Source organism: Puma concolor, chromosome C2 (assembly GCF_028749965.1).
Source record: "Puma concolor isolate L17-30 chromosome C2, mPumCon1.1.hap2, whole genome shotgun sequence".
Lineage (NCBI taxonomy): Eukaryota > Metazoa > Chordata > Mammalia > Carnivora > Felidae > Puma > Puma concolor.
Genome location: NC_141675.1, coordinates 151,305,282 through 151,328,436, shown reverse-complemented (window position 1 = coordinate 151,328,436; position 23,155 = coordinate 151,305,282). Strand labels below are relative to the sequence as shown.

Sequence of the window (23,155 nt, the reverse complement as noted above, 5' to 3'; positions counted from 1 at the left end):
AGCACACAGCCCGATGTCAGGCTCGAACTCACGGACCTCACGATCACGATCTGAGCTGAAGTCGGTGGCTCTTCTGACTGAGCCACCCAAGCGCCCCAGCCAGGTGCCCCTTAATATGTGATTTTAATGAGCAAGAGTTAAATACGTTGAGATATCTTCAAGCCCTCACCACTGCTGAACCGTCAATGGTAATGGGCAATTATTATTTTCAGAAAACAATGTATTTTGGCTTTAAAATGTGGTACCAAAATAAACATTTTAAAGGACATAAGTGTGAGGGGTTAAGAGTAATACCCCACAAGTGTAAACTTTTAGAGAAATATACCGAGACAGCCCATATAGCTGCATCAACAAAGAAAACAACTCTTCATTGCCTTCATGCTTCATATTATGAATTTTGTGCTTGCATTAGGTGACACATTAACTTTATTTTCTTTACATAAATTGAAGACGAAACATACAATCAGATCCAAATATATTACAAGGCATTTAGGGAGGTGTGTTTTGTTGCCCAACAAAAAATTATCTGAAATCTACCTTCAAAATCGAAATTGGCTTGTTTAAAAAGCACTATCCTCGGCTCCTTTCTCGTTTAGAACGCACATATCCTGGTTGTCACTGACGTATCGGTAAATGGATTAAACAAATCCTGTCTTATGGGGCTAACATTCCAGATGTTCCAAAAAATCATACTCAACACATTCTTCTAGCTGTTGCAAGACCCTCGGGCTATCTGTGACCGGGAACTCTAAGACTGGAGGTCCTTGGGTGTCGGCAGACAGCTTACTCTGGGTTTTAAAAGCACGATTTAGAGTCTGGAAGAATGGCATCAATTGCCTAATGCTGGAAACAGAATGTTGGCGCAGCAGAGGGAATTCATTCTTTGCGCTGATCTCATCAGAGCTGCCAATTTCCTACAAAAACAAAAACACCGCATAAAGATGATAAGGCTTTGTTAAGGGTTAGAGGTGCGGGTCAAGGACATGTGGGCAGCAAATCTAAGCGATGGGTTCTCTGGGGACCACTCATCGTCAGCACTGGTGGCAGTTTCCCAAAAAATTCAAACGCGAGGTCTTCAACCGACGTTTCCCGCCGGGATTTCACCCCAGCCCCTCCCCTCTCCCCGAGACCCCTATTCTTCCTGCAGGGCCTTCCTCCGCCTAATAAACCGACTCTGTGCGAAACCTCTTCCACGTGATTGTGGTTCTCCAGGAGGCGCACCTCAGCATGTGGGCAGAGAAAGTGACGTGCCAATGAGGAAATAAAGATGGGATTTGGACCACCTCCGAGTTTTAACACTCAGACCAAAGAACTTCTGAAAACTATTCGGTCATTAAGATCAAGTGGCACATGACGGGCTTCTCTCGCGGCCCTCACTGCCTAGCCTCTCTCCCCTCCGCCACAAACACTGACTGTAAAAAGGAAGACGTTTACCCCGTATTTTAACTTTAGAAGTTCTAGAATCCTAACAGTGTGGGGTTTGCATTCTTGGTGATTCTCCTCTAGGTCTGACAGGAAGGCAGGGACCTCCGTGTCCACTTCTGGGACAAATGCCCACCTGTAACTGGATGAAAACAATCCGAGGTCAGGCGTGCTGGCTCAGAGCTCACTTCGAAAAAGATTTTTCAACAGGTTTATGGAGAAATAATTCACATACCCTATAGTACGCCCATCTGAAGTACATAATTGAATTAGCTTTTAGTTTATTCACAGAATTGTTTATCCACCACCATAATCAATTTTAGGATATTTTTTTCATCACCCCAAAAAGAATACCTGCTCCCTCTAGCTATCGCCCCTCATCCCCTTACATCCCTTCAATCTATTTTCTGCCTCTACATATTTTCTTATTTGAAAATATATTTGGCATTTCATAGAAACAGAATCATGCAATATGTGGTTCTTTGTGACTGGCTTCTTTCGCTTAACATAACATGGTCAAGGTCCATCCACGTTGGAGGACACGTCAGTATTTCATTTATTTTTTATTTTTTTTTTTTATTTTTGCTGAATGTTTCATTGTAAGGATATACCAACGTTATTTACCCTCTCGTACATTCGTGGACTTTAGATTTCCTCCACCTTTTATGAGTAACGCAGCTATGCAATCATATACATCAGAACCCACTTTTAAAAAAACTTTCCTTTTTGGAGCAGTTTTAGGTTTGCAACACAGTGGAGCAGGAAGTACGTACAGAGGCTTCCCATGTGCCCCCAGCCTCCTCTCCACGCAATGCCTTCCCCGCTATCAATACCCCACCAGAGCGGTACGTTTGTTATAATCAGTGAAATGACATGAATTTGTGTTATCATCCAAGGCCAGAGTTCACTTCAGGGTGCACTCTTGGTGGTGTGCATTCTATGGCTTTGAATAAATGTATAATGACATGTATTCGTCATCAAGGTACCAAATAAAGTAGTTTCAGTGTTCTAAAAATCCTTTGTGCTCTGACTCCCTGTCTTGCAATCCCTGACAATCTTTTTTGACTGTCTCCATAGTTTTGCCTTTTCCAGAGTATCACAGAGTTGGAATCATACTATCTCAAGCCATTTCAGATTGGGTTCTTTCACTTTGTAATATGCTGTTAGAAAGAACCCACATTTTAACCACAAACATTTCTACGTGATAACTCTTTCTTTAGAGGGGGCAGGACAGAGAGAAGTGGCATCTGGGGCCAGGCATGAAATTAAATGTATGAGCAGCTGTGTTAAGCCTACAGGAAATGTAAGCCAATAGGGGCAAAGTGAAGTGGAGACAGCCTGTTCCACTTATTAAAAACAAACAGACGAAGAAATCTACGCAAATGCAGTGAGGACCACCAGTCCGTGACTCTCGTTTTACGAGCATTCGGTGGCAAAACTACCTAAACGCGTATACACCACAGAAACCCAGCCATCAACACTACTGTGAGGCAAATCCAGAAAACCACAGGTGGTGTAAGCACTCTGACATCTGGTATTCTGAGGAGGCTCGTGGGCCACCAGAAACCCCTACGGCGGCTTCTCCCACCCTGTACAGAACAAGTGAAAGTGCTCACGAGGAAAGTCACCAATTCAAGGAAGGCACACGGGCTTATCTGACTTACATTTGAAACAACGGCATCTTGTCAGGCGGAAAACAAAGTGCTGTGTCCAAGAATTTGCAAGCTGACAAATATAAGATGAGCTCACTCTGGGCTATCTCCCCCAGGGAGGGCCCGTTGCCATCAGCAACTGAAACTTTTGTTCTGTTGATTTTGTTGCTGTTTCTAAAAAATTGCAAAGAAACTCTTGTTATAAATTCATTCACGTATGCTGTAGTCCATTTACCTATGCAATGTCCCTAAGAAGGGTTTTTCCGTTTAAGAACAGTTGAGGGTTGGCTCAGCTGGTTAAACGTCTGACTCTGGCTCAACTCAGGTCATGATCTCACAGTTCGTGAGTTCAAGCCTCATATCGGGCTCTGTGCTGACAGCTCAGAGCCTGGAGCCTGCTTTGGATTCTGTGTCTCCCTCTCTCTTTGTCCCTTTCCTGCTTATGCTCTGTCTCTGTTAATAAAACATTAAAAAAAAGAATGGTCAAATGGCTGGTCTCTTCACAAGTATTTCAAGAAAATAATATTGAGTGTTTGGGGATGCCTGGGTGGCTCAGTTGAGTGCTGACTCCGGCTCAGGTCATGATCTCATGGTTTGTGGGTTCAAGCCCCACGATGGGCTCTGTGCTGACAGCTCGCAGCCTGGAGCCTGCTTCAGATTCTGTGTCTCCCTCTCTCTCTGCCCCTCCCCTGCTCATTCTCTCTCTCTCTCGCAACATAAATAAACATGAAAAATTTTTTTAAATGATAATATTGAGTGTTACATAATCCTACATCACAAAGTGATGTCCGCTCACATGTGTGCATAGAACTCATACAGCTTACCTCAATAATTCGTCATCCTCTTTCAGATCTTCTTCAAGCTGTATGAATGTCTGAATCTTAAAAAGAAAACATAATTCAATTTACTATTGGAGAGGGGTTAAACCTAGCTTAATGTTTAAGATTTATATGTCCATAAAAAAGAGCAAATAAAGCAAGAGACTCGGCAAAAAGAACCTGAAGAATAGGAAAAAATACTTGCTAACCAAGTATCTGATAAAGGGTTAATATCCAAGATGTATTTAAAACAACTCATACAACTCAAAAACAAAAAAGCCAGTAACTTAATTTAAAAATGGGCCAAGGACCTGAATAGGTATTTTCCCAAAGGGGATACCATGGCCAACAGGTACAGTTGCAAAGGTGCTCAACATCACTAACCATCAGGGAAATGCAAAGTAAAACCCCAGTGAGGAATCATCTTACACCTGTTAGAAGGGCAAGCGGCAGAAAGACAAGAGACAACAAGTGCTGGTGAGGCTGTGGGGCAAATGGAACCCTCAGGCACCGTTGGTGGGCATGTACATTGGGACAGCCACTCTGGAACGCAGTTTGGAGGTTCTCCAAATAATTAAAACTAGAACTACTATATGATCCAGCAATTCCACTTCTGGGAATATACCAGAAGGAATGCAAATGCTAGGTTCAAGAGATACATGTCCGCCCATGTCCACTGCAGCACTATTTACAACAGCCAAGACAAGGAAACGTCCTAAATGTCTACTGATGGATGAATGGATAAAGAAAATGTTGTATATGTACATACAGTAAAATACGATTCGGCTATAAAAAAGGAAGGAAATCCGGCTATTTGGAGCAACGTGGAAGACCTTGGCAGTATTATGATAAGTGAAGTCAGTCAGACAAATATTGTATAATCTAGTTTATACGTGGAATCTGAAAAAATCAAAACGAAGCCAAATTCACAGAAAAAGAAATCAGATTTGTGGTTACCACAGACAGGAGATGTGGGGGAGGGGAAATTGGATGAAGGCGGTCAAAAAGTACGAACTTCCATTGCAAGATCAAGAAGTATTAGGGATGTCACATACACCATGACAATAGTTAACACTGCTGGAGGGCATATATGAAGTAGTTAAGGTAAATCTTAAGAGTCCTTATCACAAGTTCTTATCACATTTTTTCTTTCTCGATTTGCTTTTTCTGTCTATAGGAGATGATGGATGTTAGCTGAACTCACGGTGGTCCTCATCTCACAATGTTAGTCAGATCACTTTGTACACCTAAGGTTATATTATACTGTATGCCAATTATGTCTCAGTAAACCTAGAATACAAGTTTAAAAAGCAGATAGTATCAAACGATACAAATGAGTGTGAACAAGCTGACAGTTAAAAAAAGGTCAAATATAATTACAGAAGATAACATATTCTCTATTTGGCCAAGAGCCATGTGCTATCAACTTGAAAATTTTCAGATGAAATTAGATATAGATGAAATAGTATATTAGTCCTGAAAAGGGAATTTTGAAAACATTCCTAAATATCTATTCAGAATCTTATGACATATCCTCATGAGTAATTGATAACTAAATGTAGGTAAGGAAAAAGAGTTAAATGCGTGGAGTATTTTGGAAATGCTGCTCTTAAAAGCCTATCCACAAACTTCTAGTGCTTTCCGAGATTAATGTTATTAATAGCCCTCTAAACAGCATTCAGCTTTCCACTTTAAATATTTCTATATAAGGCATGGCTTCAAAGAAACCCACAACATAAGTACAGGGGGCCTATTATGGAAATCTAGTGTCAGTGAACGTGAACATCTGGCTAGTAAATTCTTCAACTGAAATTTGAAGGATTTAGGACAGATCATTTCTCATGAGGAAGCTTCAGTGACATGGATTCATGGAGTGGTAGGTCATGGTATGTGATGGATGTGATGGTAATGTTTTCGGGGATGGGTGTAAACTCTATAATTTAGAATTTAAAGGATCAGTCTTCAGATTAGGTAATTCATGTCGCCACAAAGTATAGCCTGCCAGTAGTTCTGAAACACGATAACCTGACCTCTTCCCTCTAATTTGATTTTGACTTCACATGAGATAGCATCTCCACCTCATATATTTGGTTATGCACTTATCTAAACAGGATCTGAATCTTTTCTCCCTAGGGCCTCTCCATCTAACAGAGCTTGCCTAGAAACTTTTCTGACTGCAGGTGAAGGCAGAGAATAACTCAGAGGTTTTATGGTTTTTTATTTTTATTGATTTTTTTTATTTTAGACAGAGAGGGAGAGTGTGCGAGCTGGGGAGAGAAGCAGAGGGAGAGAGAATCTCAAGCAGGCTCCACGCTCAGTGTGGCGCTAGACACGGGGCTCAATCCCACAACCCCGGGATCATGACCTGGCCAAAATCAAGAGTTGGAGACTCAACTGAGCGTCCCAGGCGCCCCACGTGTTCCTTGAATTTTACCTTCTTTACTTGTCCAACAGTGGCCAGTTTGTAATGTGTAGTTATTCACTGTGCCTTAAAGTTTTATACTTTGTTTATTCAAACTATAAAATTTCCCAGAGCTACATTAAGTGGTTCTATCTTTAAAAATTCTGTATTTAACCAAGAGCTGACTACATGCTACCAACCTGATTCAAAATTTTGTAGATAAAATAAAAAGGAAATTTTGCAGATAAAATTAAGATATATTTGGAATAGTTGGGGCGCCTGAGTGGCTCAGTCAGTTGAACGTCTGACTTTGGCTCAGGTCATGGTCTTGCGGTTCATGAGTTCGAGCCCCTTGTCAGGCTCAGTGCTGACAGCTCAGAACCTGGAGCCTGCTTTGAATCTAGTCTTCCTCTCTCTCTGCCCTTCCCCCGCGCTTGCTCACTCTCTTTCTCAAAACCAAATAAACATTTAAAAAAATTAAGATATATATGAAATATTATTCCTGAAAAAGCATTTTATTTTATTTTATTTTTTTTTTAAGGTTGGAGTGTCATCGCCTTCCTCTTTTTTTTTTTTTTAATTTTTTTTTTTCAACGTTTATTTATTTTTTGGGACAGAGAGAGACAGAGCATGAACGGGGGAGGGGCAGAGAGAGAGGGAGACACAGAATCGGAAACAGGCTCCAGGCTCTGAGCCATCAGCCCAGAGCCTGACGCGGGGCTCGAACTCACAGACCGCGAGATCGTGACCTGGCTGAAGTCGGACGCTTAACCGACTGCGCCACCCAGGCGCCCCTGAAAAAGCATTTTAAAAAGCATCAACTCTGCTTTCAAGAGTTAAGATATTTGTACTTACTAATTCAGAGACCATTATTGGCCACAATGAAGTCAAATGTTGGGGAGATATTCTTAGCAGCAAAACTCTGAAAAAAAGAAACATCTGAGCAGCAACTGTGGATGTCTGTCCAACTCTGAGATTGTCTGTCAGGCGTTCTAAGGAAAGAAGATTTTAAAGACGTCACACAAATATGCAGTTTGGGTTTCTCATTAGACAAAGAAAAAGCATAAAGCTGTAACTGCTTTGGCATTTAACGACAACGCAGCCTAAGTGGTGCGTGTTGGGAGTCTGTTTCTGCCCCTCTCGCTGACCTCCAGCCCTCTTCTCTGTGAAGTGAAGCAGGTCGTGGCCTTCGTTGAAGGAAGTGAACCAAGCAGCCCTTTACTGCCCTGCCACAGCTGACCAGAGGGACACCAACTTCTGACTGAAACCAGAAATCCGTCAGATGGCCAGTGGCCACCGCATTTTCTTCCGAGAATACGAAATACAAGACACAAGAACCACAGACGGTCCTCGGTGAGTGACGGAGCTACAAGATCACAGAGGTTAGCTGGCAGCTGACACCACATTCTGGGAGTGAAGGGTGAGAAGTGCAGGGGGTGAACAAAAGAGCTGTTTTCAGTGAACTTTTTCATGGCCATGATAAAAACTTTAATTCCTGCAGGAACAAAAGGTGTGAGTTCCTCCAGCCCCTCACAGTCTTCCCCACTTCTCCGCTGAAATAACTGTAGAATATGATTCCCCTGCCACCCCCCCCCCCCCCCCCCCCGTAATTTAAGGTTTCTTAGAAACGTAACAAATTGTTACAGCAAACAGCCAGATAATGGTTCATGCCAGTTAAGATTTATTTGCAGTATCTCAGTAATAAACTCTTGATGTGAGCTAGCTTAAGTGGGTTTTTATTTCTTGCTTTTAAAAGTACTCTTGGGAGGGGCGCCTGGCTGGTTCAGCTGGTAGAGCTTGAGACTCTTGGTTTTGGCTCAGGTCATGATCTTGAGGTTGTAAGATCGGGCTCTGTGCTGAGCCTGGAGCCTGTGTAGGATTCCCTCTCTCTGTCTCTGCCCTCCCCTGCTCATGCCGTCTCTGTCTCTCTTAAAATAAATAAAATTGAGAGAGACAGGGGAGGGGCAGAGAGAGAGGGAGACCCAGAATCCAAAGCAGGCTCCAGGCTCCCAGCTGTCAGCACAGAGCCTGATGTGGGGCTCGAACCCACAAGCAGTGATATCGTGACCTGAGCTGAAATCGGGTGCTTAACCAATTGAGCCACCCAGGCACCCCTCAAAATAAACAAATAAACTTAAAAAAATACTTTTAACCAGGGGTGCCTGGCTGGCTCAGTCCATAGAGCATGTGACTCTTGATCTTGGGGTTGTGAGTTCGAGTCCCAAATTGGGTATAGAGATTACTTAAATAAATAAAACCATAAAAAACAAAACAAAACAAAAAAAACTTTTGACCAAATGAAGGATCAAGCATAGCTCAGACACTTGACAGACAGACTGGCATTAAAAAAAAAATTTTTTTTTTTAAGTAACCTCTACACACAACGTGGGGCTTGAACTCACAACCCTGATGTTAAGAGTAGCACGCTCTACCGACTGAGCCAGCCAGGTGCCCCAGGTTAGCATTTTTGAAGAAGGCTTTGTTTCTGGTTCTGGATGAGATGGAGTAAATATATTACATCCTATTTTTCTAACTGCAATTAAAAAAAAACCAAAACAACTAAAACCTTGAGTAAAATACATTGACTATCAGAAAACTGGAACATGAAGGAAAGGCAGCAGGATGGGCTAGGATCCTTGGGACTTAAGCAATGACCTGAAGGTGAATTTGCTAGGGTTTTTAAATCTTTTATTTAAATTGTTTATTTTATTCTGGCCTGGACACCTGAGAAGAACATAAGCTGGAATGCCAAAGTTTCAACCTGAACGAGAAAAGATAAGAAAAGACACCAGTGCAGAGAGGATATGGAGGTTGGGATTATCAGGAAAGGATTTTAAAGATGTGGTCTAAAAATATCCCAATGATCAATTATGGACATTTGAAACACATGAAAAATAGAAACTGTCGCCAAAGAAACAAGAGATACAAAGAAGAGACAAATGGAAATTTGGGAACTAAAAAATAAATCCGTAAAATCGAAAAGCTCACTGACGGGCTCAACAACAGAACGGAATGGACAAAAGAAAGAGGGAAGTTGAAGACAGAATTCATGGGAATTATTGAAACTGAACAAAAGAAAGAAAAAAGGCCTGGGGGTGGGGGAAGCAAGCAGTCTCAGGGACCAGAGGGACAACAAAACGTCTAGCATTTGTGTCACTGGAGTCTCCCCCCAAAAAAGGAAAAAGAGTACGGGTTGGAAAAAAAATTGAAGAAATAATGACTGACAACTTCCCAAATTTGGTGAAAGACGCAGAAGTCTACAGACAAGAAGACAGACAAGAAGCTGAGTGAGCTCTGAGAGGGATAAAACCAAGGAAATCCAGTTCAGTCACATAATAAAACTTCTGAAAACTGAAGCTACAGAAAAAACCTTGACAGTGGTCAGAAGGGAAAGCTACATGACAGCGGTCCCCCAGCTTCTCCACGTTCTGCTTTCCGAGGCCTCACTCAGCCGCGGTCCAGAAGCACACGATCCTTCTGACACGCAGTCAGAAGGTCAACAGCAGCCTCACGTTACACGTCACGGTGCCTGTGCCTCTCACCTCGCTTCAGCTCACTATGGAGGCACTTTACCACCTCCCATCATCACAAGAAGGGCGAGGACAGAACAGCAAGATATTCTGAGAGAGAGAGAGAGACCACATTCATGCAACTTTCACTAGGGATACTGTTACAACTGTTGCATTTTCTTGTTGTTGCTAATCTTCTGTTGTGCCTAATTTACGAATTAAGCTTTATCTTAGGTACCTACATAAGGACAAAAACCACAGTACAAGTAGTATTTGGAACTATCCATGGTTTCAGGAGTCCACCGGGGGTCTTAGAATGTATCCCCTGTGGAAAAGGGAGACCACTGTACTGAGAAAGGAACAATAATTTGAAGGAGAGCAGATTTCCCTCAGAAACCACAGAGTCACAAGGAAGCGGCACATTTTCCAAGCGCGGAAAGAAAAGAACTTCACCCCAGAACTCCATTTCCAGTGAAAACATCCTTCTGGAATGAAGGTGGAAGGAAAAAACCCAACCCAGACCAAGAAGAAGGAAGACAGTCTCCGTGGAAGACGGAGAAAGCTTGCAGCCAGCAGATCTGCGCTCCAAGAATGTCTAACAGATGTTCTTCAGACAGAAAAGGAACGGTAACGGCAGGAAGCGTGGAACAGCAAGACAAAAAAGCGACAGAAAGGGTAAATTCATGAGTAAAAATGATGTTATCTTTTGAAATTACGCGGGACAGTAGAAGTGGCTTCGGAGGTGGACTATGCCATGTGAGACGCCACCACAGGGGAAGCTGGACGTACGGTACACAGGACACTCGCTACTGTTTGTGCGGCTGCTTCTGAGTCTTAACCCATTTCAAGACAGAAAGTATTATGGAAAAAGTGGTTTGCACGCACAGGGCCCGTTTCATGTTGGTGCTCCGAATAAAAGCTAAACTCGTGAGATTCTTCTTTAGCCACGATGATCTGTTGCAGAATCACTAACGTTCTTCAATTCTAATATTCCTTCCTCAGCTGAGTGACAAAACCTTAGAAATCTAAGGAGCTTCTGCGAGCAGAGAGCGGGAGGGCCCGAGACAGCCCCCGCCCCACCGTTCCAGGTCGTGGGACCCCGTGCAGGCCGGCCACCTAATCTTGCCGCGCTCTGTCTCCCATCTGTGAAACCGGAGCAGTCCCCTACTCCACCCCCCTCCCAGGGCACCTACTCAAGACCACAGCCTATCGCTGGGAACCAAAGGGCTCAGGTTTCAGGCCTGGTTTTGCTGGTCATGGCGACACAACTTTAGGCAGGTGCTACTCTCTCTGAGCAGCAGTATCCTGATGTAAAAATAGAGCTAATACATACAGGACAAGGAGGGAGACTTAAAAGGTGGGACATCCTCCAACAGATGGGCCAAAGTCACCCAGCCTGAAGGGTACAGAGTGTTGCCACTACATCCTTCTGATGCCCCTAGTCAGGGCCTTTGTCAGGGATGGTCTCCTCTCACCTGAGACAAACAGCTTTCTGCCTCTTAAAAAAAAAAAAAAAAAAAAAAAAAAAAAATCCTTGGTTTGGGCTTATCCACAGCTTCTTTTGTGATCAATGTAACATTTATGTCCCTCTGCGCCAAGCTGTACAGAGCCACTCAGTTCTACACCCTGTGCACGCCGACCTCCTCCAGGGCTCCTTGATGGTGCCATCAGTCAGGGGAAAGGGACTCCAGGGTGTATCCCAGGGGAGAAATGTTAGAAATTCCTGACTAATTTTAGATTAGGCCTGAACTATTTACCATGGCATGCAAGTTAGAAGCTTCTGGATGTATCTCTTCTCCTGACTTGGGCATCATTGCTCCTTGGGGGCCAGTCAAGTGTCCCAAGACTATCAGAGAATGCTCTGAATTCTATCACCCCTGCCTCACAGAGGCTGCGTCTATCAATAGTCTTGGGGACAATGACAATAAAGTGGAAAATGCTTTGTAAACTGTCAGTTAACAAAATATGAAATGGGGTAAAAATGCCCATGTTTAAAAACATGGATCATTATTTAAAATGCAGCATTTGAGCTATGCAAAATGGAGGGTATATGGGGAAATTCTTGCTTCTCTAAGGGCCCCCAAACCACCTCCAGATTAAAGTCAGCACACATGCACAAACACACATGCTTTTATATAATATGTACAGTATTATATTGCCTCTCCTCAGAGGTATGATTGCTTAGAACTGCTGGATGCTTCAATCCTGCCATGGTCAAACCACACCACTGTTTGAAAAAGGCTGTCGTCTATACTTTTCCTGTCCTACACATGTAATACTGTCTTTCTAGCTCTCTGGGCCTCACCCTAAATTTTAAAGGCGTGTGTGATGGGAGACGGGAGAGAACGAGCAGGTGTTTGCTCTCAGACTGGGAAGGCACGGGAAGGACTGCAAGGTGCTCTGGCCAACACGTTCTCCCTTCCAGTTTCCCCCTCTTGCCGCCACTGAAAGTGGACTTTCAGACGCTGCTGAGCAGCCGGGTGTGTAAAGCACCTGCTCGCACACTGCACAGGCATGAGGGGGCGGTGCTCCCTGCGGTCCTCTCTCCCTCCAGATCTTGTGGGGGTGCAACAGAGCTCGGCTTGGACTCTGCATTCAGCCAAAGTCTTTGGAGGTCTGCCGTTACCCTTACTGGCACTCCTGGGCGCCACCTGACCAAGTCAGCCGCCCGTCAGCACTTCCAGAAAGGATCTGTCAGTATCTGAACATTCGCTTTCACGTATTTCAAGCGTTCAGGGCGTTAGGACGTGAAAAATCTAATGTGCCTCACGTGTTGAAGTTATGTCAGTTTCGCTGTAAAGATATTTTATTATTGCAAATATATAGTTATAATTAGTAACTGTAAAAGCTATTAGTGTTCTGAATTAAGGCAATTAGGAGCTTTCAAATAGTCAAGTTGGGATGTGGGCCAACACTTACTACTAATGTCAAGATGGGATGCGGGCCGACACTTACCACTAATGTTAAGAGTGAGTAATCAGGATAACTTTGGGAAGAGGACTGCTTTGTGAGCTGACAGGTATTTATAAACATTTTTTTAAACGTTTATTTTATTTATTTTTGAGAGAGAGAGCGTGTGAGCAGGGGAGGGACAGAGAGAGAGGGAGAGAGAGAATTCCAAGCGGGCTCCTCACTGTCAGCACAGAGCCCTGACACGGGGCCCGATCTCAGGAACTGTGAGATCACGACCTGAGCCGAAATCAAGAGTCGGACGCTTAACCGGCTGAGCCACCCAGGCGCCCCTATAAAACATTTTTTTTAAAGGATAGAGTACGAGATTTATGTCATAATTCCACCTGAAAACAACCCGAACGTCCTTCAAGTCACAGACTGGAATACCGTTCAGCAATAAAAAGGAGTATGCTGTTGATAAATGCAATGGAACAGATGACTCTCAAACAGATGACACAGGTCAAAAAAGCCAGACTCGAAGGCTGCACCCTAGCTAATTACATTTCGGGCACTGTGGAAAAGACGAACCCGTATGAACAGAAGGCAGAGTAGCACTTGCCAGGGCTGGGGAAGGGGAGGGGATGATTCCAAGGAGCAAAGGGAACTCTCCGGGGTGATGAAAATGTTCTGTGCGTTGACTGTGGTGGTGGTTACGTGACTATACGTGTTAATCCAATTCATAGAGCTGTACACCCAAAAGGGTGACTTTTACTTTATGTAAACTATAGCCTAGTAAACCCGACCCTCAAAAGAGGATTCACAACATAATTCTGATATTTGTAAAATTATGTTACACTAGTCTTTGTAGTATTAATTAAAAAATCTGTCAAGAATTGTATTAATTTTATTTGATTCCAATCAGGCTGTGAGTGTTAAGGAGAACATATTTTTTTTTTGAGAATTCTTTCATATCGTGGAGAAGGGTGAACTTAGAATGCCCACTTCACCATCTCCACATTTTATGAGGAGAAAAACCCTTCAAAATCATGTATAATAGCTGCAATAATTCATGGGAACGCAAGCTGGTGCAGCCACTTTGGAAAACAGTATGGACGTTCCTCAAAAAGCTAAAAATAGAACTACCCTATGACCCAGCAATTGCACCACTAGGCATTTATCCAAGTGATACAGGTGTGCTGTTTCGAAGGGACACATGCACCCCCATGTTTATAGCAGCACTATCAACAATAGCCAAAGTATGGGAAGAGCCCAAATGTCCATCGATGGATGAATGGATAAAGAAGATGTGGTATGTATATACAGTGGAGTATTACTCAGCAATCAAAAAGAATGAAATCTGGCCATTTGCAACTAAGTGGATGGAGCTGGAGGGTATTATGCTAGGCGAAACTAGTCAGTCAGAGAAAGACAAATATCATATGACTTCACTCATATGAGGACTTTAAGAGACAAAACAGATGAACATAAGGGAAGGGAAACAAAAATAATATAAAAACAGGGAGGGGGACAAAACAGAAGAGACTCATAAATAGGGAGAATAAACTGAGGGTTACTGGAGGGATTGTGGGAGGGGGGATGGGCTAAATGGGGAAGGGGCACTAAGGAATCTACTCCTGAAATCATTATTGCACTATATGCTAATTTGGACATAAATTAAAAAAAATAAAAAATAAAGCAAAAGAAATAGCTGCAATAATTCATTTTTGAAGCAAAGAACAGAGTGAGTATGAAGTACTGTTAAGGAAAGGTCAGGCACTTCCCCAAAATCCTGCTCCTTCACTAGCCTCGGTTGGTGCTGTGACCTCACAATATCTTGACTACAGGAGGAATCCAGCAGGGACAGTGCCGAGAAAGTACTGTCAGACTTTTAGAGACTACCTAGTGGAATCTAATAGCATTATAATAATTCAGTTTTAAAATAAAGCTTCAGATTCACCAATACATTTCTGGATTGTTCTTCTACGATAACCCCTGCCAAGTGCCTATTTCAACACTCAACCATCCTGCCAGAATGTGCCCTGGGCCGCTCTGGTAGCTGGCCCGAGTCAGCCAGCCGGGGGGTCTGCCATCCGGCAGAGGGGTGTGCTCAGGGCGAGGGAGGGTGGCCTTCTTACCTTGTATCAGAGGAAGGTACAGGTGGTATTGATCAAGTTCTCCACTGAAGACAGCAAAAGCCTGACGCTTGAGCAGCATCGCTTTCTGCTCGAAACTTGAGAACAGTTTTAAAGAACTGCTCTGCATGTCTATGATAAATACAGTCAGGAAGTTCCGTTTAGTGAGAAAACCGTAGTCAGAGGGAAGCGACAGGAAATTCACACTAGTGCAATTTCTATCCTTCCTGGTGAAAAAGTCGTGATCTTGACTAAGTAATTATGATCTTGTGGTTACTACTCACATATTTATTTGTAAACAGAAACTTTTCTTTAATGATCATTAATGACAGGGAATTGGAAGAGAGGATGAAGGACGGACAAGTACTCCTAATAAATTACGGTGAGTGAACCGATCCTTACTCTCTAAAGTATCCCTCCACTGAAAAGCTGCCAAAAAGGTTGTCAGGGCCTTCTGGTCAACAGACTGGAACTGGGAAGGCTCATTCATTAGTCCTGACATGTTATGCACATTACATTATGGTCTGCAGCTTAGATGGCACCAGAAAAGATCCTAGTGGGGTTCTGAAATATGTGATAAAAGCTGATTATGATGTATTGGTTCTTTAAAAGTGACTTATGTGCACGTAACATACAACTTACTCATTAGATCTTTAAACATGGTTTTCTCGTGAGTCAGGAGATGGTCAATAATGGACTTCCAACTGGATATTGAAAAAGGCAAAATTAAATATGTCAAGGATGACAGTCTGATTAAAGGCATTAAGAACACACCCCCTTTTAGATATATTAAAGACTTTTCTGAAAAGTTACTGAAATGAATAGTTTTTATACAAGGGAAAGGTGAGCAAAAGGTCTTCATTTACACACTAAACACAGGCAACGAATAACACGGGAAAGAACGAATAATTCCCAGCTTATGGTAAACAAAGAATGGTTTTTTTCAAGAGTTGCCCTTGACTATGTTCACACGCTTGTGCTGATGGACACAAGTGGGGAGTAGTGGCAATACACACCACCAGTTTTCAAATGGGGTCCCCAGGAGGGTTAACAGGAGCTCGAGATGGAAGCCACAGGACTCTGGGGGGAGGCAGGGCAAACTGTCAAGCTTTATAGACTGCTGACCAGTGTCCGCCCTCTATCCCTGTGGTTAATGAGGACATGTTGGGCCACACCAGGGGGAGAGGCACTGAGTGGTTTTGTTGACCTTCCAGCAAAAGGCACTGGGAGTTCACCTTGTGTGTGTACCTCAATGGATCTCTGCCAGCAAAGTGTCTGGCCGGCTGCACGGTCTGAGAACCTGTGTAAGCTGAGACATGGGATAAGGACACCATGGCGTCACTAGTGGGCTCTGTCATCTTAGTGCTAGTGGAATATTGTGTGACTCCCAGATGGAGCAGTACCAGACCAGGGGCCACGGGAACCCTGTTTTGTGTGCTCTGGGGATAATACGCTCCCTTAATTCAGATTCTCCTGAGAAAAAAATGCACCTCTGTATTTTTAAAACACCTGATCTTTCTTCCATGAACACAGTTAGCCTGGAAGCTTGTGACAATGACGTCCCGGGATCTGGGCTGATGCTGACCGCTCCCATTTCAAGTATGAGAATTAATTATGTAAACCGAAACCCTTTTTCCACTCAAGCATTTGCAGCACCCTTTTGTCAGGGCAGCGTTTCTTACTGTGCACAGCAAGTGTCCATCTGAAAGAAAGCAGGGTCCAAGAATAACTCCAGGACTTCTTTTTTCCAGGCTCGCTTGGTATAGGCATAGCCACTCAGGGAGCTCAGCAGCTGAGCGCCGGCTCGGAAGCTGGGGGTGTTGTAGGCACTGAACAGGGACAGGGAGGGAAGAGGGTCGAGGTCAAAGACTGTGCAAAGAAAGCCACTTGATGCATTTCCCATAAGCTAGTGTGCTACCTACGGGCAGGATACCTGTGATTGCGCAGGTACGGAAACACATAATAGAGCAAGCGGGAGATGAGCGGCACCGCCTTCTCCTTCTCGTCACTTCGATAAACCATGTCCAGGAGAGAGGCCAGGACCTACCAGAGCAGGACCACAAGAAGACAGAAACCTGCTGAAGCCAGCGACAGTGAGAGTCGGTCCTCAGGGTGGATGTCACCTCCCAAGAAAAGTCTGGGGTGCAGCTTGGGGCCAAGAGCGACTCCTGAGCTCCCCTGCGAGGGGCCGCCTGCCTGCACAGAGCGTGGAGCCGGCCGTCGGGCCCGCGAGGGAGGACCAGTAGGGGGCGCACTTACATCTGCCAGGAGAGACAGGGCCTGCACGCTGTATACCGACGGGGCGGACGCGGACACCATTGCTGCAGCCGTGGCGGTGGCATCTGGTGACAGAAAGAGGCAGCTGTGTTTCAGTCACGAAGGCTGGGCCACCACTCACGCCTCGAAAGCATCGCATGTACGTGTGACGAGTCCCTCTTCTCACGCGGAGTATGCAATGTCCTCCGTTAGCGTGCTCGACTCCACAGTAAGCATCTGAGCACTGTGATCAAGGGCGTCAGTGCCGACTCACTGTCTTCCTCCCCAGCTCTGTGCTCTGAATCGTTCTCGGGGCATCAACAGCCCCTTAGGTGATCCATCTGACACCTCGGCCTCTGAGCCCCCTGACCCTCTTCTCTCTTCCGACAATCTTTTACTCTGCACCAGCTCTGCCGTCTGTCACCATCACACCCTTGATGTCATCAATTTCTCAACTCTCCACTTCCAGCCTCCTTCTCTGACTGTATCTTGTCTTTCCCGGATCCTCGCACAGGCCACCAAATCCTTCATCAACTCCTCCAGGTCTGCCCTTCTCTGCCTCCCCACCTGCACCCACGGTCTGCCTTCTACCTGGGAAGCATCCCGACTTTTGCTGTTCTCTCCCTCTGAGGCACTCACCTGTAAAAATGCAAACCTGGAGAAACCCAAAGTTCGGCCTATGCAGTTCTGTGTAGGTAAGTGCTCTGGAGAAAACCAAACCACGAGACAGACCTCACTTTCCCCCATGACCATGAACCTCAAAAAGAACCTGATGGCTACCAGATAGTCCCACCCATGGACCTTGGTGGTACGCTGGCTTCCCTTCTCTCCAACATAATTCAGATCCTCCTTCGATAACCATCAATACTCTCCCCTTGTCAGCTGGTAACCTCATTCATATTTCATGGAGAAAATTACTGGAAACAAACAGGACTCTGTCAGTTTGGCCACGATGAGTTATTAATCTACAACATATATATCTATGTTCTCTGCCTGGTCTCCTGTGTTGATAAACATGCCCCTAGCTCCTATGGGAAGACCATAATTCCATTTATGACACCAACTCTGGCCCCATGGCCATCAAGGGTTTTGCTTTCTAACTATCCTTTCTCTCTGTGGTATTTATTTCTTCTCTGCTGCACTGTTGTTTTTCTGTTTTTTTAGTTTGTTTATTTTGAGAGAGACTGAGAGAGAGAGAGAGACTGAGAGAGACTGAGAGAGAGAGAGAGACTGAGAGAGAGAGAGAGAGAGAGAGAGAGAGAATCCCAAGCAGGTTCCATATTGTCAGTGCAGAGCCTGACACAGGGCTTGAACCCACGAATAGTGAGATCATGACCTGAGCCGAAACCAAGAGTCAGATGCTTAACCAACTGAGCCACCCAGGCACACCTCTGCCGCACTGTTCGGTCACCACACAAATATGTGTTGGCATACTCCAATTTATTTATTTTTTATTTTTTTTAATGTTTATTTATTTTGAGATTGGAAGAGAGAGAGAAAGCAAGCCAAGGGACAGAGAGAGAGAGAGAGAGAGAGATGGAGGGAGAGCATCCCAAGCAGGACCCGTGCTGTCAGCACAGAGCCTGACATGGGGCTCGAACTCACAAACTGTGAGATCATGACCTGAGCCGAAATCAAGAGTCAGAAACTCAACTGACTGAGCCACCCAGGCGCCCCTGGCATACTCCAATTTAAAAACAAATCAAGTAAGAGATATTCTTTGGCCTTTGGTTCTACTTGGTTACTGTCCTATTGACAAGTGAGCTTCAGGGAGTTCTCTGCATTCATGCCGTCACTGCTGTCTCCTCCCCCTCCTTTTCTCCCCAGCCTCTTCTCTACCTACTCTGGTGTTCCCAGCCCAAAGGCTTCCATGTTGTTGAGCCCAGTGGGTCTCTGTCCGACTTGCCTCCATTTCTTGGCAGTCTTCCACTGTGTTATTCCTCCCTTCCTCTGGAAGCACTCTTATGTTTCTGTGACCCTACGCTCTCTTGGTTTTTGTCCAACCCCAGTGACCACCTAAGTGTCTTTTCTGGCTCTTTCTCTGACATCTCAAATTTAATACTTGCAAAACCAAGCTCAATTTCCTGTTCCAGAATGCTATTTCAGTCTTTTCCACCTCAATAAATTGCGTAAGCCAAAAACCAAAGTCATCCTTGATTGCCTTTTTTGTTAACCACCACATCCAGCCCATGAGCAAGTTCTGTGGACTCTGCATCTAAATCAGTCCACCTTTTTGTATCGCCCTTGCCTCTAAGCCAACACTGTCTCTTGCCCACACCACTGTGAAATCCTTTTAGTTTTTAATTTTAATTAACTAATTAATTTGAGAGAGAGAGAGAGAGAGAGGGAGAGAGCATGAGTGGGGGAGAGGGGAAGGAGAGAGAGAGAGAATCTGAAGCAGGCTCTACACAGCACAGAGCCTGATGCAGGGCTCGATCCCACGACCCTGCGATCATGACCTGAGGCAAAATCAAGAGTTGGACGCTCAGCAGACTGAGCCACCCAGGCACCCCAGCAGGTATCATTTTCTGACCCCGTGTACCTACCACACAAATCTTCCTCAGCATCAGATTCTTCTAGAGAGATCTGAGGCTGGGCCTTCACTTCCAGGTTTCTACTTAGCCAGCTGGTTTGTTCCAAGGAAGAGCCAGCAATGTTCCCTACAGCTTCTAGGATTTTTTGAGTGACTTCCTGAAAAGAAGAAAGGAAGTTAGCTCAGGAAAAGATGCTGAAATGCCTAAAACCGCACCATTCGGTAGAAACGTAACATAGGTCACAACTATGAACCACACAGGTAACGTGAAGTTTTCCAGGAACCATATTAGAGGGTCAGAGGAAACAAGTTCACAATTTCTAACCTCATATACCCAAAACATGATCGACACGTAATCAATATAGAAATTATTAATGAGATTTCACACTCTTTTTTTGCACTAGACCTTTGAAATCTGATGTGCACACTCAATTCAGACCAACCACATTTCAAGTGCTCACCAGCCACAGGGGGCTAACGGCTACCATACCGGCCATCATGGGCACGCCACAGAGAAACAGGAAGTTATAGCTGCACACTGCCATCTAGCAGATTTGTTTCCGGTGTCTTTGGGACCATGGGTCCTTGCTAGAATGGCATCCTTCGATAATATGACAAGAAACAAAATTAACTGAATTAAGTTGACTCGATGAGGGTGAAGTGAGGAACGATTCATATCAGGAGTATAATCAGTAAAGAATCTGGCCAAGTAGCTGGGATGGAGGCAGAAATGCTGAGCCCCTTTCTCAAGCCAGCACCATCAAGTCTCACCAGCAAAGACTGGCTGCACATCCTTGCCGTCTGAGAACAGAACAATCCTGACTTAGACCGTAAGCCCAACTGGTAGGCTGGGGTGGTCAGGCACAGAGCGAGAACACTGCCAGTGGGAAGAGGGGTGCACGTGAGGGAGCTACCTCGGCGAACCCGGGCAGAGGTGTGGTGTGGCCGACGGTGGCAAGAAAGAGCAAGAAAAGAGACTGAGGGCTCGGAGGGTATCCCACTTCCCACGCAGCGAGTGGGCAGGGAAAAGGTGTAGGTGTGCCTCGAAGCAGGGGTGAGGAGTTGGGGTGTCAGAGAGGCTGGGCATCATGAGATGGGAGCAACCAAAGGGAGCAGGGGTGAGGCACACCAGCTGCCGTAACCCCCAAGGCCAACGCTACCGCCAGAACAGACAGAAGGCAGGGGCGTGCTGTAGGTAATAGGCCACGAGGCAGGTGACCTTGAGAGGCTAGTCTGGGAAGTGCTGTCCAAGTACTGGTCGTGCAGCGTCAGCTTTCTTCCCCACAAGTGGAGGCCACGCGGGTCCCTGGGTTGTCTAACTAAGCCTGGCTGTGCTTTAAACCGTGCTCCAGTGGATCAGCAGCACTGGAACCGGAGAGACCTTTCACAAAAGCCAGGAATAATGGTCAGCAGTAACATCCCCAGGGCTGTAAAACTGATACACATCCCGGTTTAACTCGAAGCCGTGGCTCCAAAAGCCCCTCAACCAGCGATTCTAATGGTTGCAAAATCGTGATTTCCTGACCCCGCCAATCTATTTGTAGTTGGCATTTTACTCTAAGGCTTCCCTTCTCCTGGGGTGAGTTTCACCTTTACTTTTCAGGTTTTTGGAAACTTCCTGTGAGCAAATACTGCTTCAGCAAGGAGGGGCCAGAATGGTTTCAAGGACAGAAATCCACGTGTACGGAGTTGCTGTCCTAATGCTGTGCAGGAGGCGTCTCCACCTCTATCTGTGTGTGGTGGGGGAGAGGGGGCATCGTGTCAATCCCTAGCGGACTGCTCAGGCCGGACGCAAGAACTTCAGCAGGAGACCCCGGCCCGGGTCCCTCGAGCCCCCGAAAGACGTAACGAAGGAAGTGAGATGTGACGACAAAGATCTAAGAGCCGATTCTGCCCAGTGCTGATTATCCACGAGCACGTCCTCTAAAGGCGGCCACTACTCCTGGAACGGTGGCATCGCTACCCTTTTCACACACGGACCTGCAGGTCTCTTTGGTCCTTCTTGCTTTCCAGGTTGGGAGTTCTCGTCACAAAGTCGTTCAGCATGCTGTTGAGAGACAAGCAGCTTCAGACTAAGAATGTTGCAGGAACAAGATGTATTCTGGCAGGAAAACACGGTGACGTGACTGTTGGGGCACGGTACCTGAGAAGCAGAAAGTATCCAGGCGGAGCTAGATTCAACTGCACGGATTCCTTTAGCACGCCCAACAACGAAGGAAAGTTCTCTTGCAAGGCCGTGACTGGCAGCCTATGTTTAAAAAAGCAGGAAAAAATAACCCGACGGTGAACAAGTCAAAACATACATTATAAGCACATTTTAGGTCCAGGCAGTTGGAAAGCAGAGGACATATGGCCTATCTGACTGACCTCTTTGTTCTTATTCAAATTAAAATACGCACGAGCTACATTTTTGTATTCCGGCAAGAACCTGGGGAGTCTGGAGACCAGAAATCCTGCTGCTGACAAGTCAGATGCTCCCAGTTTCCTGTGTATCAAACAAAGGCCTTGAACCAGAGGACTATCTGACCCCTCGGGCCAGTCTAGCTCTAATATCTGGCCTTTCCAGTGTCGCTGGTAACGGGCGCAGCCATCAGCCCACAAGGTCACCCGCCAGGAGCTGATCTTCAGTAGTTTTCATGGTGAGGCCACATAGTGCGACAGGCCGCAGCCCAAGGGCTCCAGGTTCAAGTCCTGAGCCACCTCAGCAGTGCCTCCCCTGCAAGAGGAGGAGGATGGAAATCTGCAGCTGCTGACGGCTCATGGGTCACTGAGACCACCGTAATGCTGAGACCCGCCAGCATTACAAAGCACAGCAGTGACCACCAGGACGGACGTGACCAGCTCCTCTTTAACCCCTGGAAGAAGGAACTGGAAAATCGCTTGTGGGCGAAGTATCGACAGCGGGTTCGAACTTAACCCCAGACCCAGGGACTCCTGGGACTATGACGCTCGGATCTACCCGCCTGTAGCCGTGGGGGTGGCAAGCTGCAAGAAGCTTGGCCCGAGAGCCTTGTTAACCAAGGAAATGGGACCTGGTTGTCAGACTGCCTGACTGTGCAATTCCCGCCACACGAGAAGGGGACTATGTCCCCCACTTCGCCTTCGTGACCGTGACAGAGGCAGCCCTGCACGGTGGATCCGGTATGGCTTCCCTTCCACCTGGGGAACCTGCTTCAACGTCCCCTGTAGCAGAGGCTGAAAACAGACACGAAGCTCACAGGCAGAAACCACAGGAAAGCACTGAGGACTCAAAACAATCACTTCTCCTTTTTCTAAGTCTTTAACACTTTGACGCCGAATGTGAAGTGTTCAAGGGACAGCACACGGATTTTACAAAGTCCGATTGGATCTCTGGAGGAGAAGGAAGAGCCTCAGGGCATTCATTCTCACACCTTGGGAAGAAACCAGGCAGGACACCTTCAAGATGCTTTCTGAACTAAGGCTCTCCAGTTGGCAAGAAATGCAATTGGGAGTTACGTTTATAATCGGCGCAACTGCATCTGTGCAGTGATTGCTGCGACTGAGCAAAGTTTGTGAAGG

General features: G+C 45.5%; 1 protein-coding gene across 3 annotated transcripts in view; it reads right to left on the bottom strand.

Moving 5' to 3' along the window:
* Nucleotides 1-408: 408 nt before the first annotated feature.
* The window catches only part of DOP1B (DOP1 leucine zipper like protein B), a 97,291-nt gene continuing 74,544 nt past the window's right edge, over nucleotides 409-23,155 (bottom strand). The window contains exons 24-36 of one of the 3 annotated variants that reach the window (XM_086675941.1): nucleotides 21,759-21,863; nucleotides 21,596-21,662; nucleotides 19,629-19,773; nucleotides 17,086-17,171; nucleotides 16,760-16,869; nucleotides 16,509-16,655; nucleotides 15,469-15,530; nucleotides 14,830-14,958; nucleotides 7,149-7,285; nucleotides 3,899-3,954; nucleotides 3,087-3,248; nucleotides 1,435-1,564; nucleotides 409-914 (exon numbers count right to left, since the gene is read on the bottom strand). In XM_086675941.1, coding sequence (XP_086532067.1) covers nucleotides 663-914; nucleotides 1,435-1,564; nucleotides 3,087-3,248; nucleotides 3,899-3,954; nucleotides 7,149-7,285; nucleotides 14,830-14,958; nucleotides 15,469-15,530; nucleotides 16,509-16,655; nucleotides 16,760-16,869; nucleotides 17,086-17,171; nucleotides 19,629-19,773; nucleotides 21,596-21,662; nucleotides 21,759-21,863 — 1,588 coding nt within the window. In that variant the 3' untranslated portion in view covers nucleotides 409-662. Of the gene's footprint in view, nucleotides 915-1,434; nucleotides 1,565-3,086; nucleotides 3,249-3,898; nucleotides 3,955-7,148; nucleotides 7,286-14,829; nucleotides 14,959-15,468; nucleotides 15,531-16,508; nucleotides 16,656-16,759; nucleotides 16,870-17,085; nucleotides 17,172-19,628; nucleotides 19,774-21,595; nucleotides 21,663-21,758; nucleotides 21,864-23,155 lie in introns of those variants that run through there. The other 2 variants (XM_086675942.1, XR_015240439.1) reach the window with 2 other exon arrangements.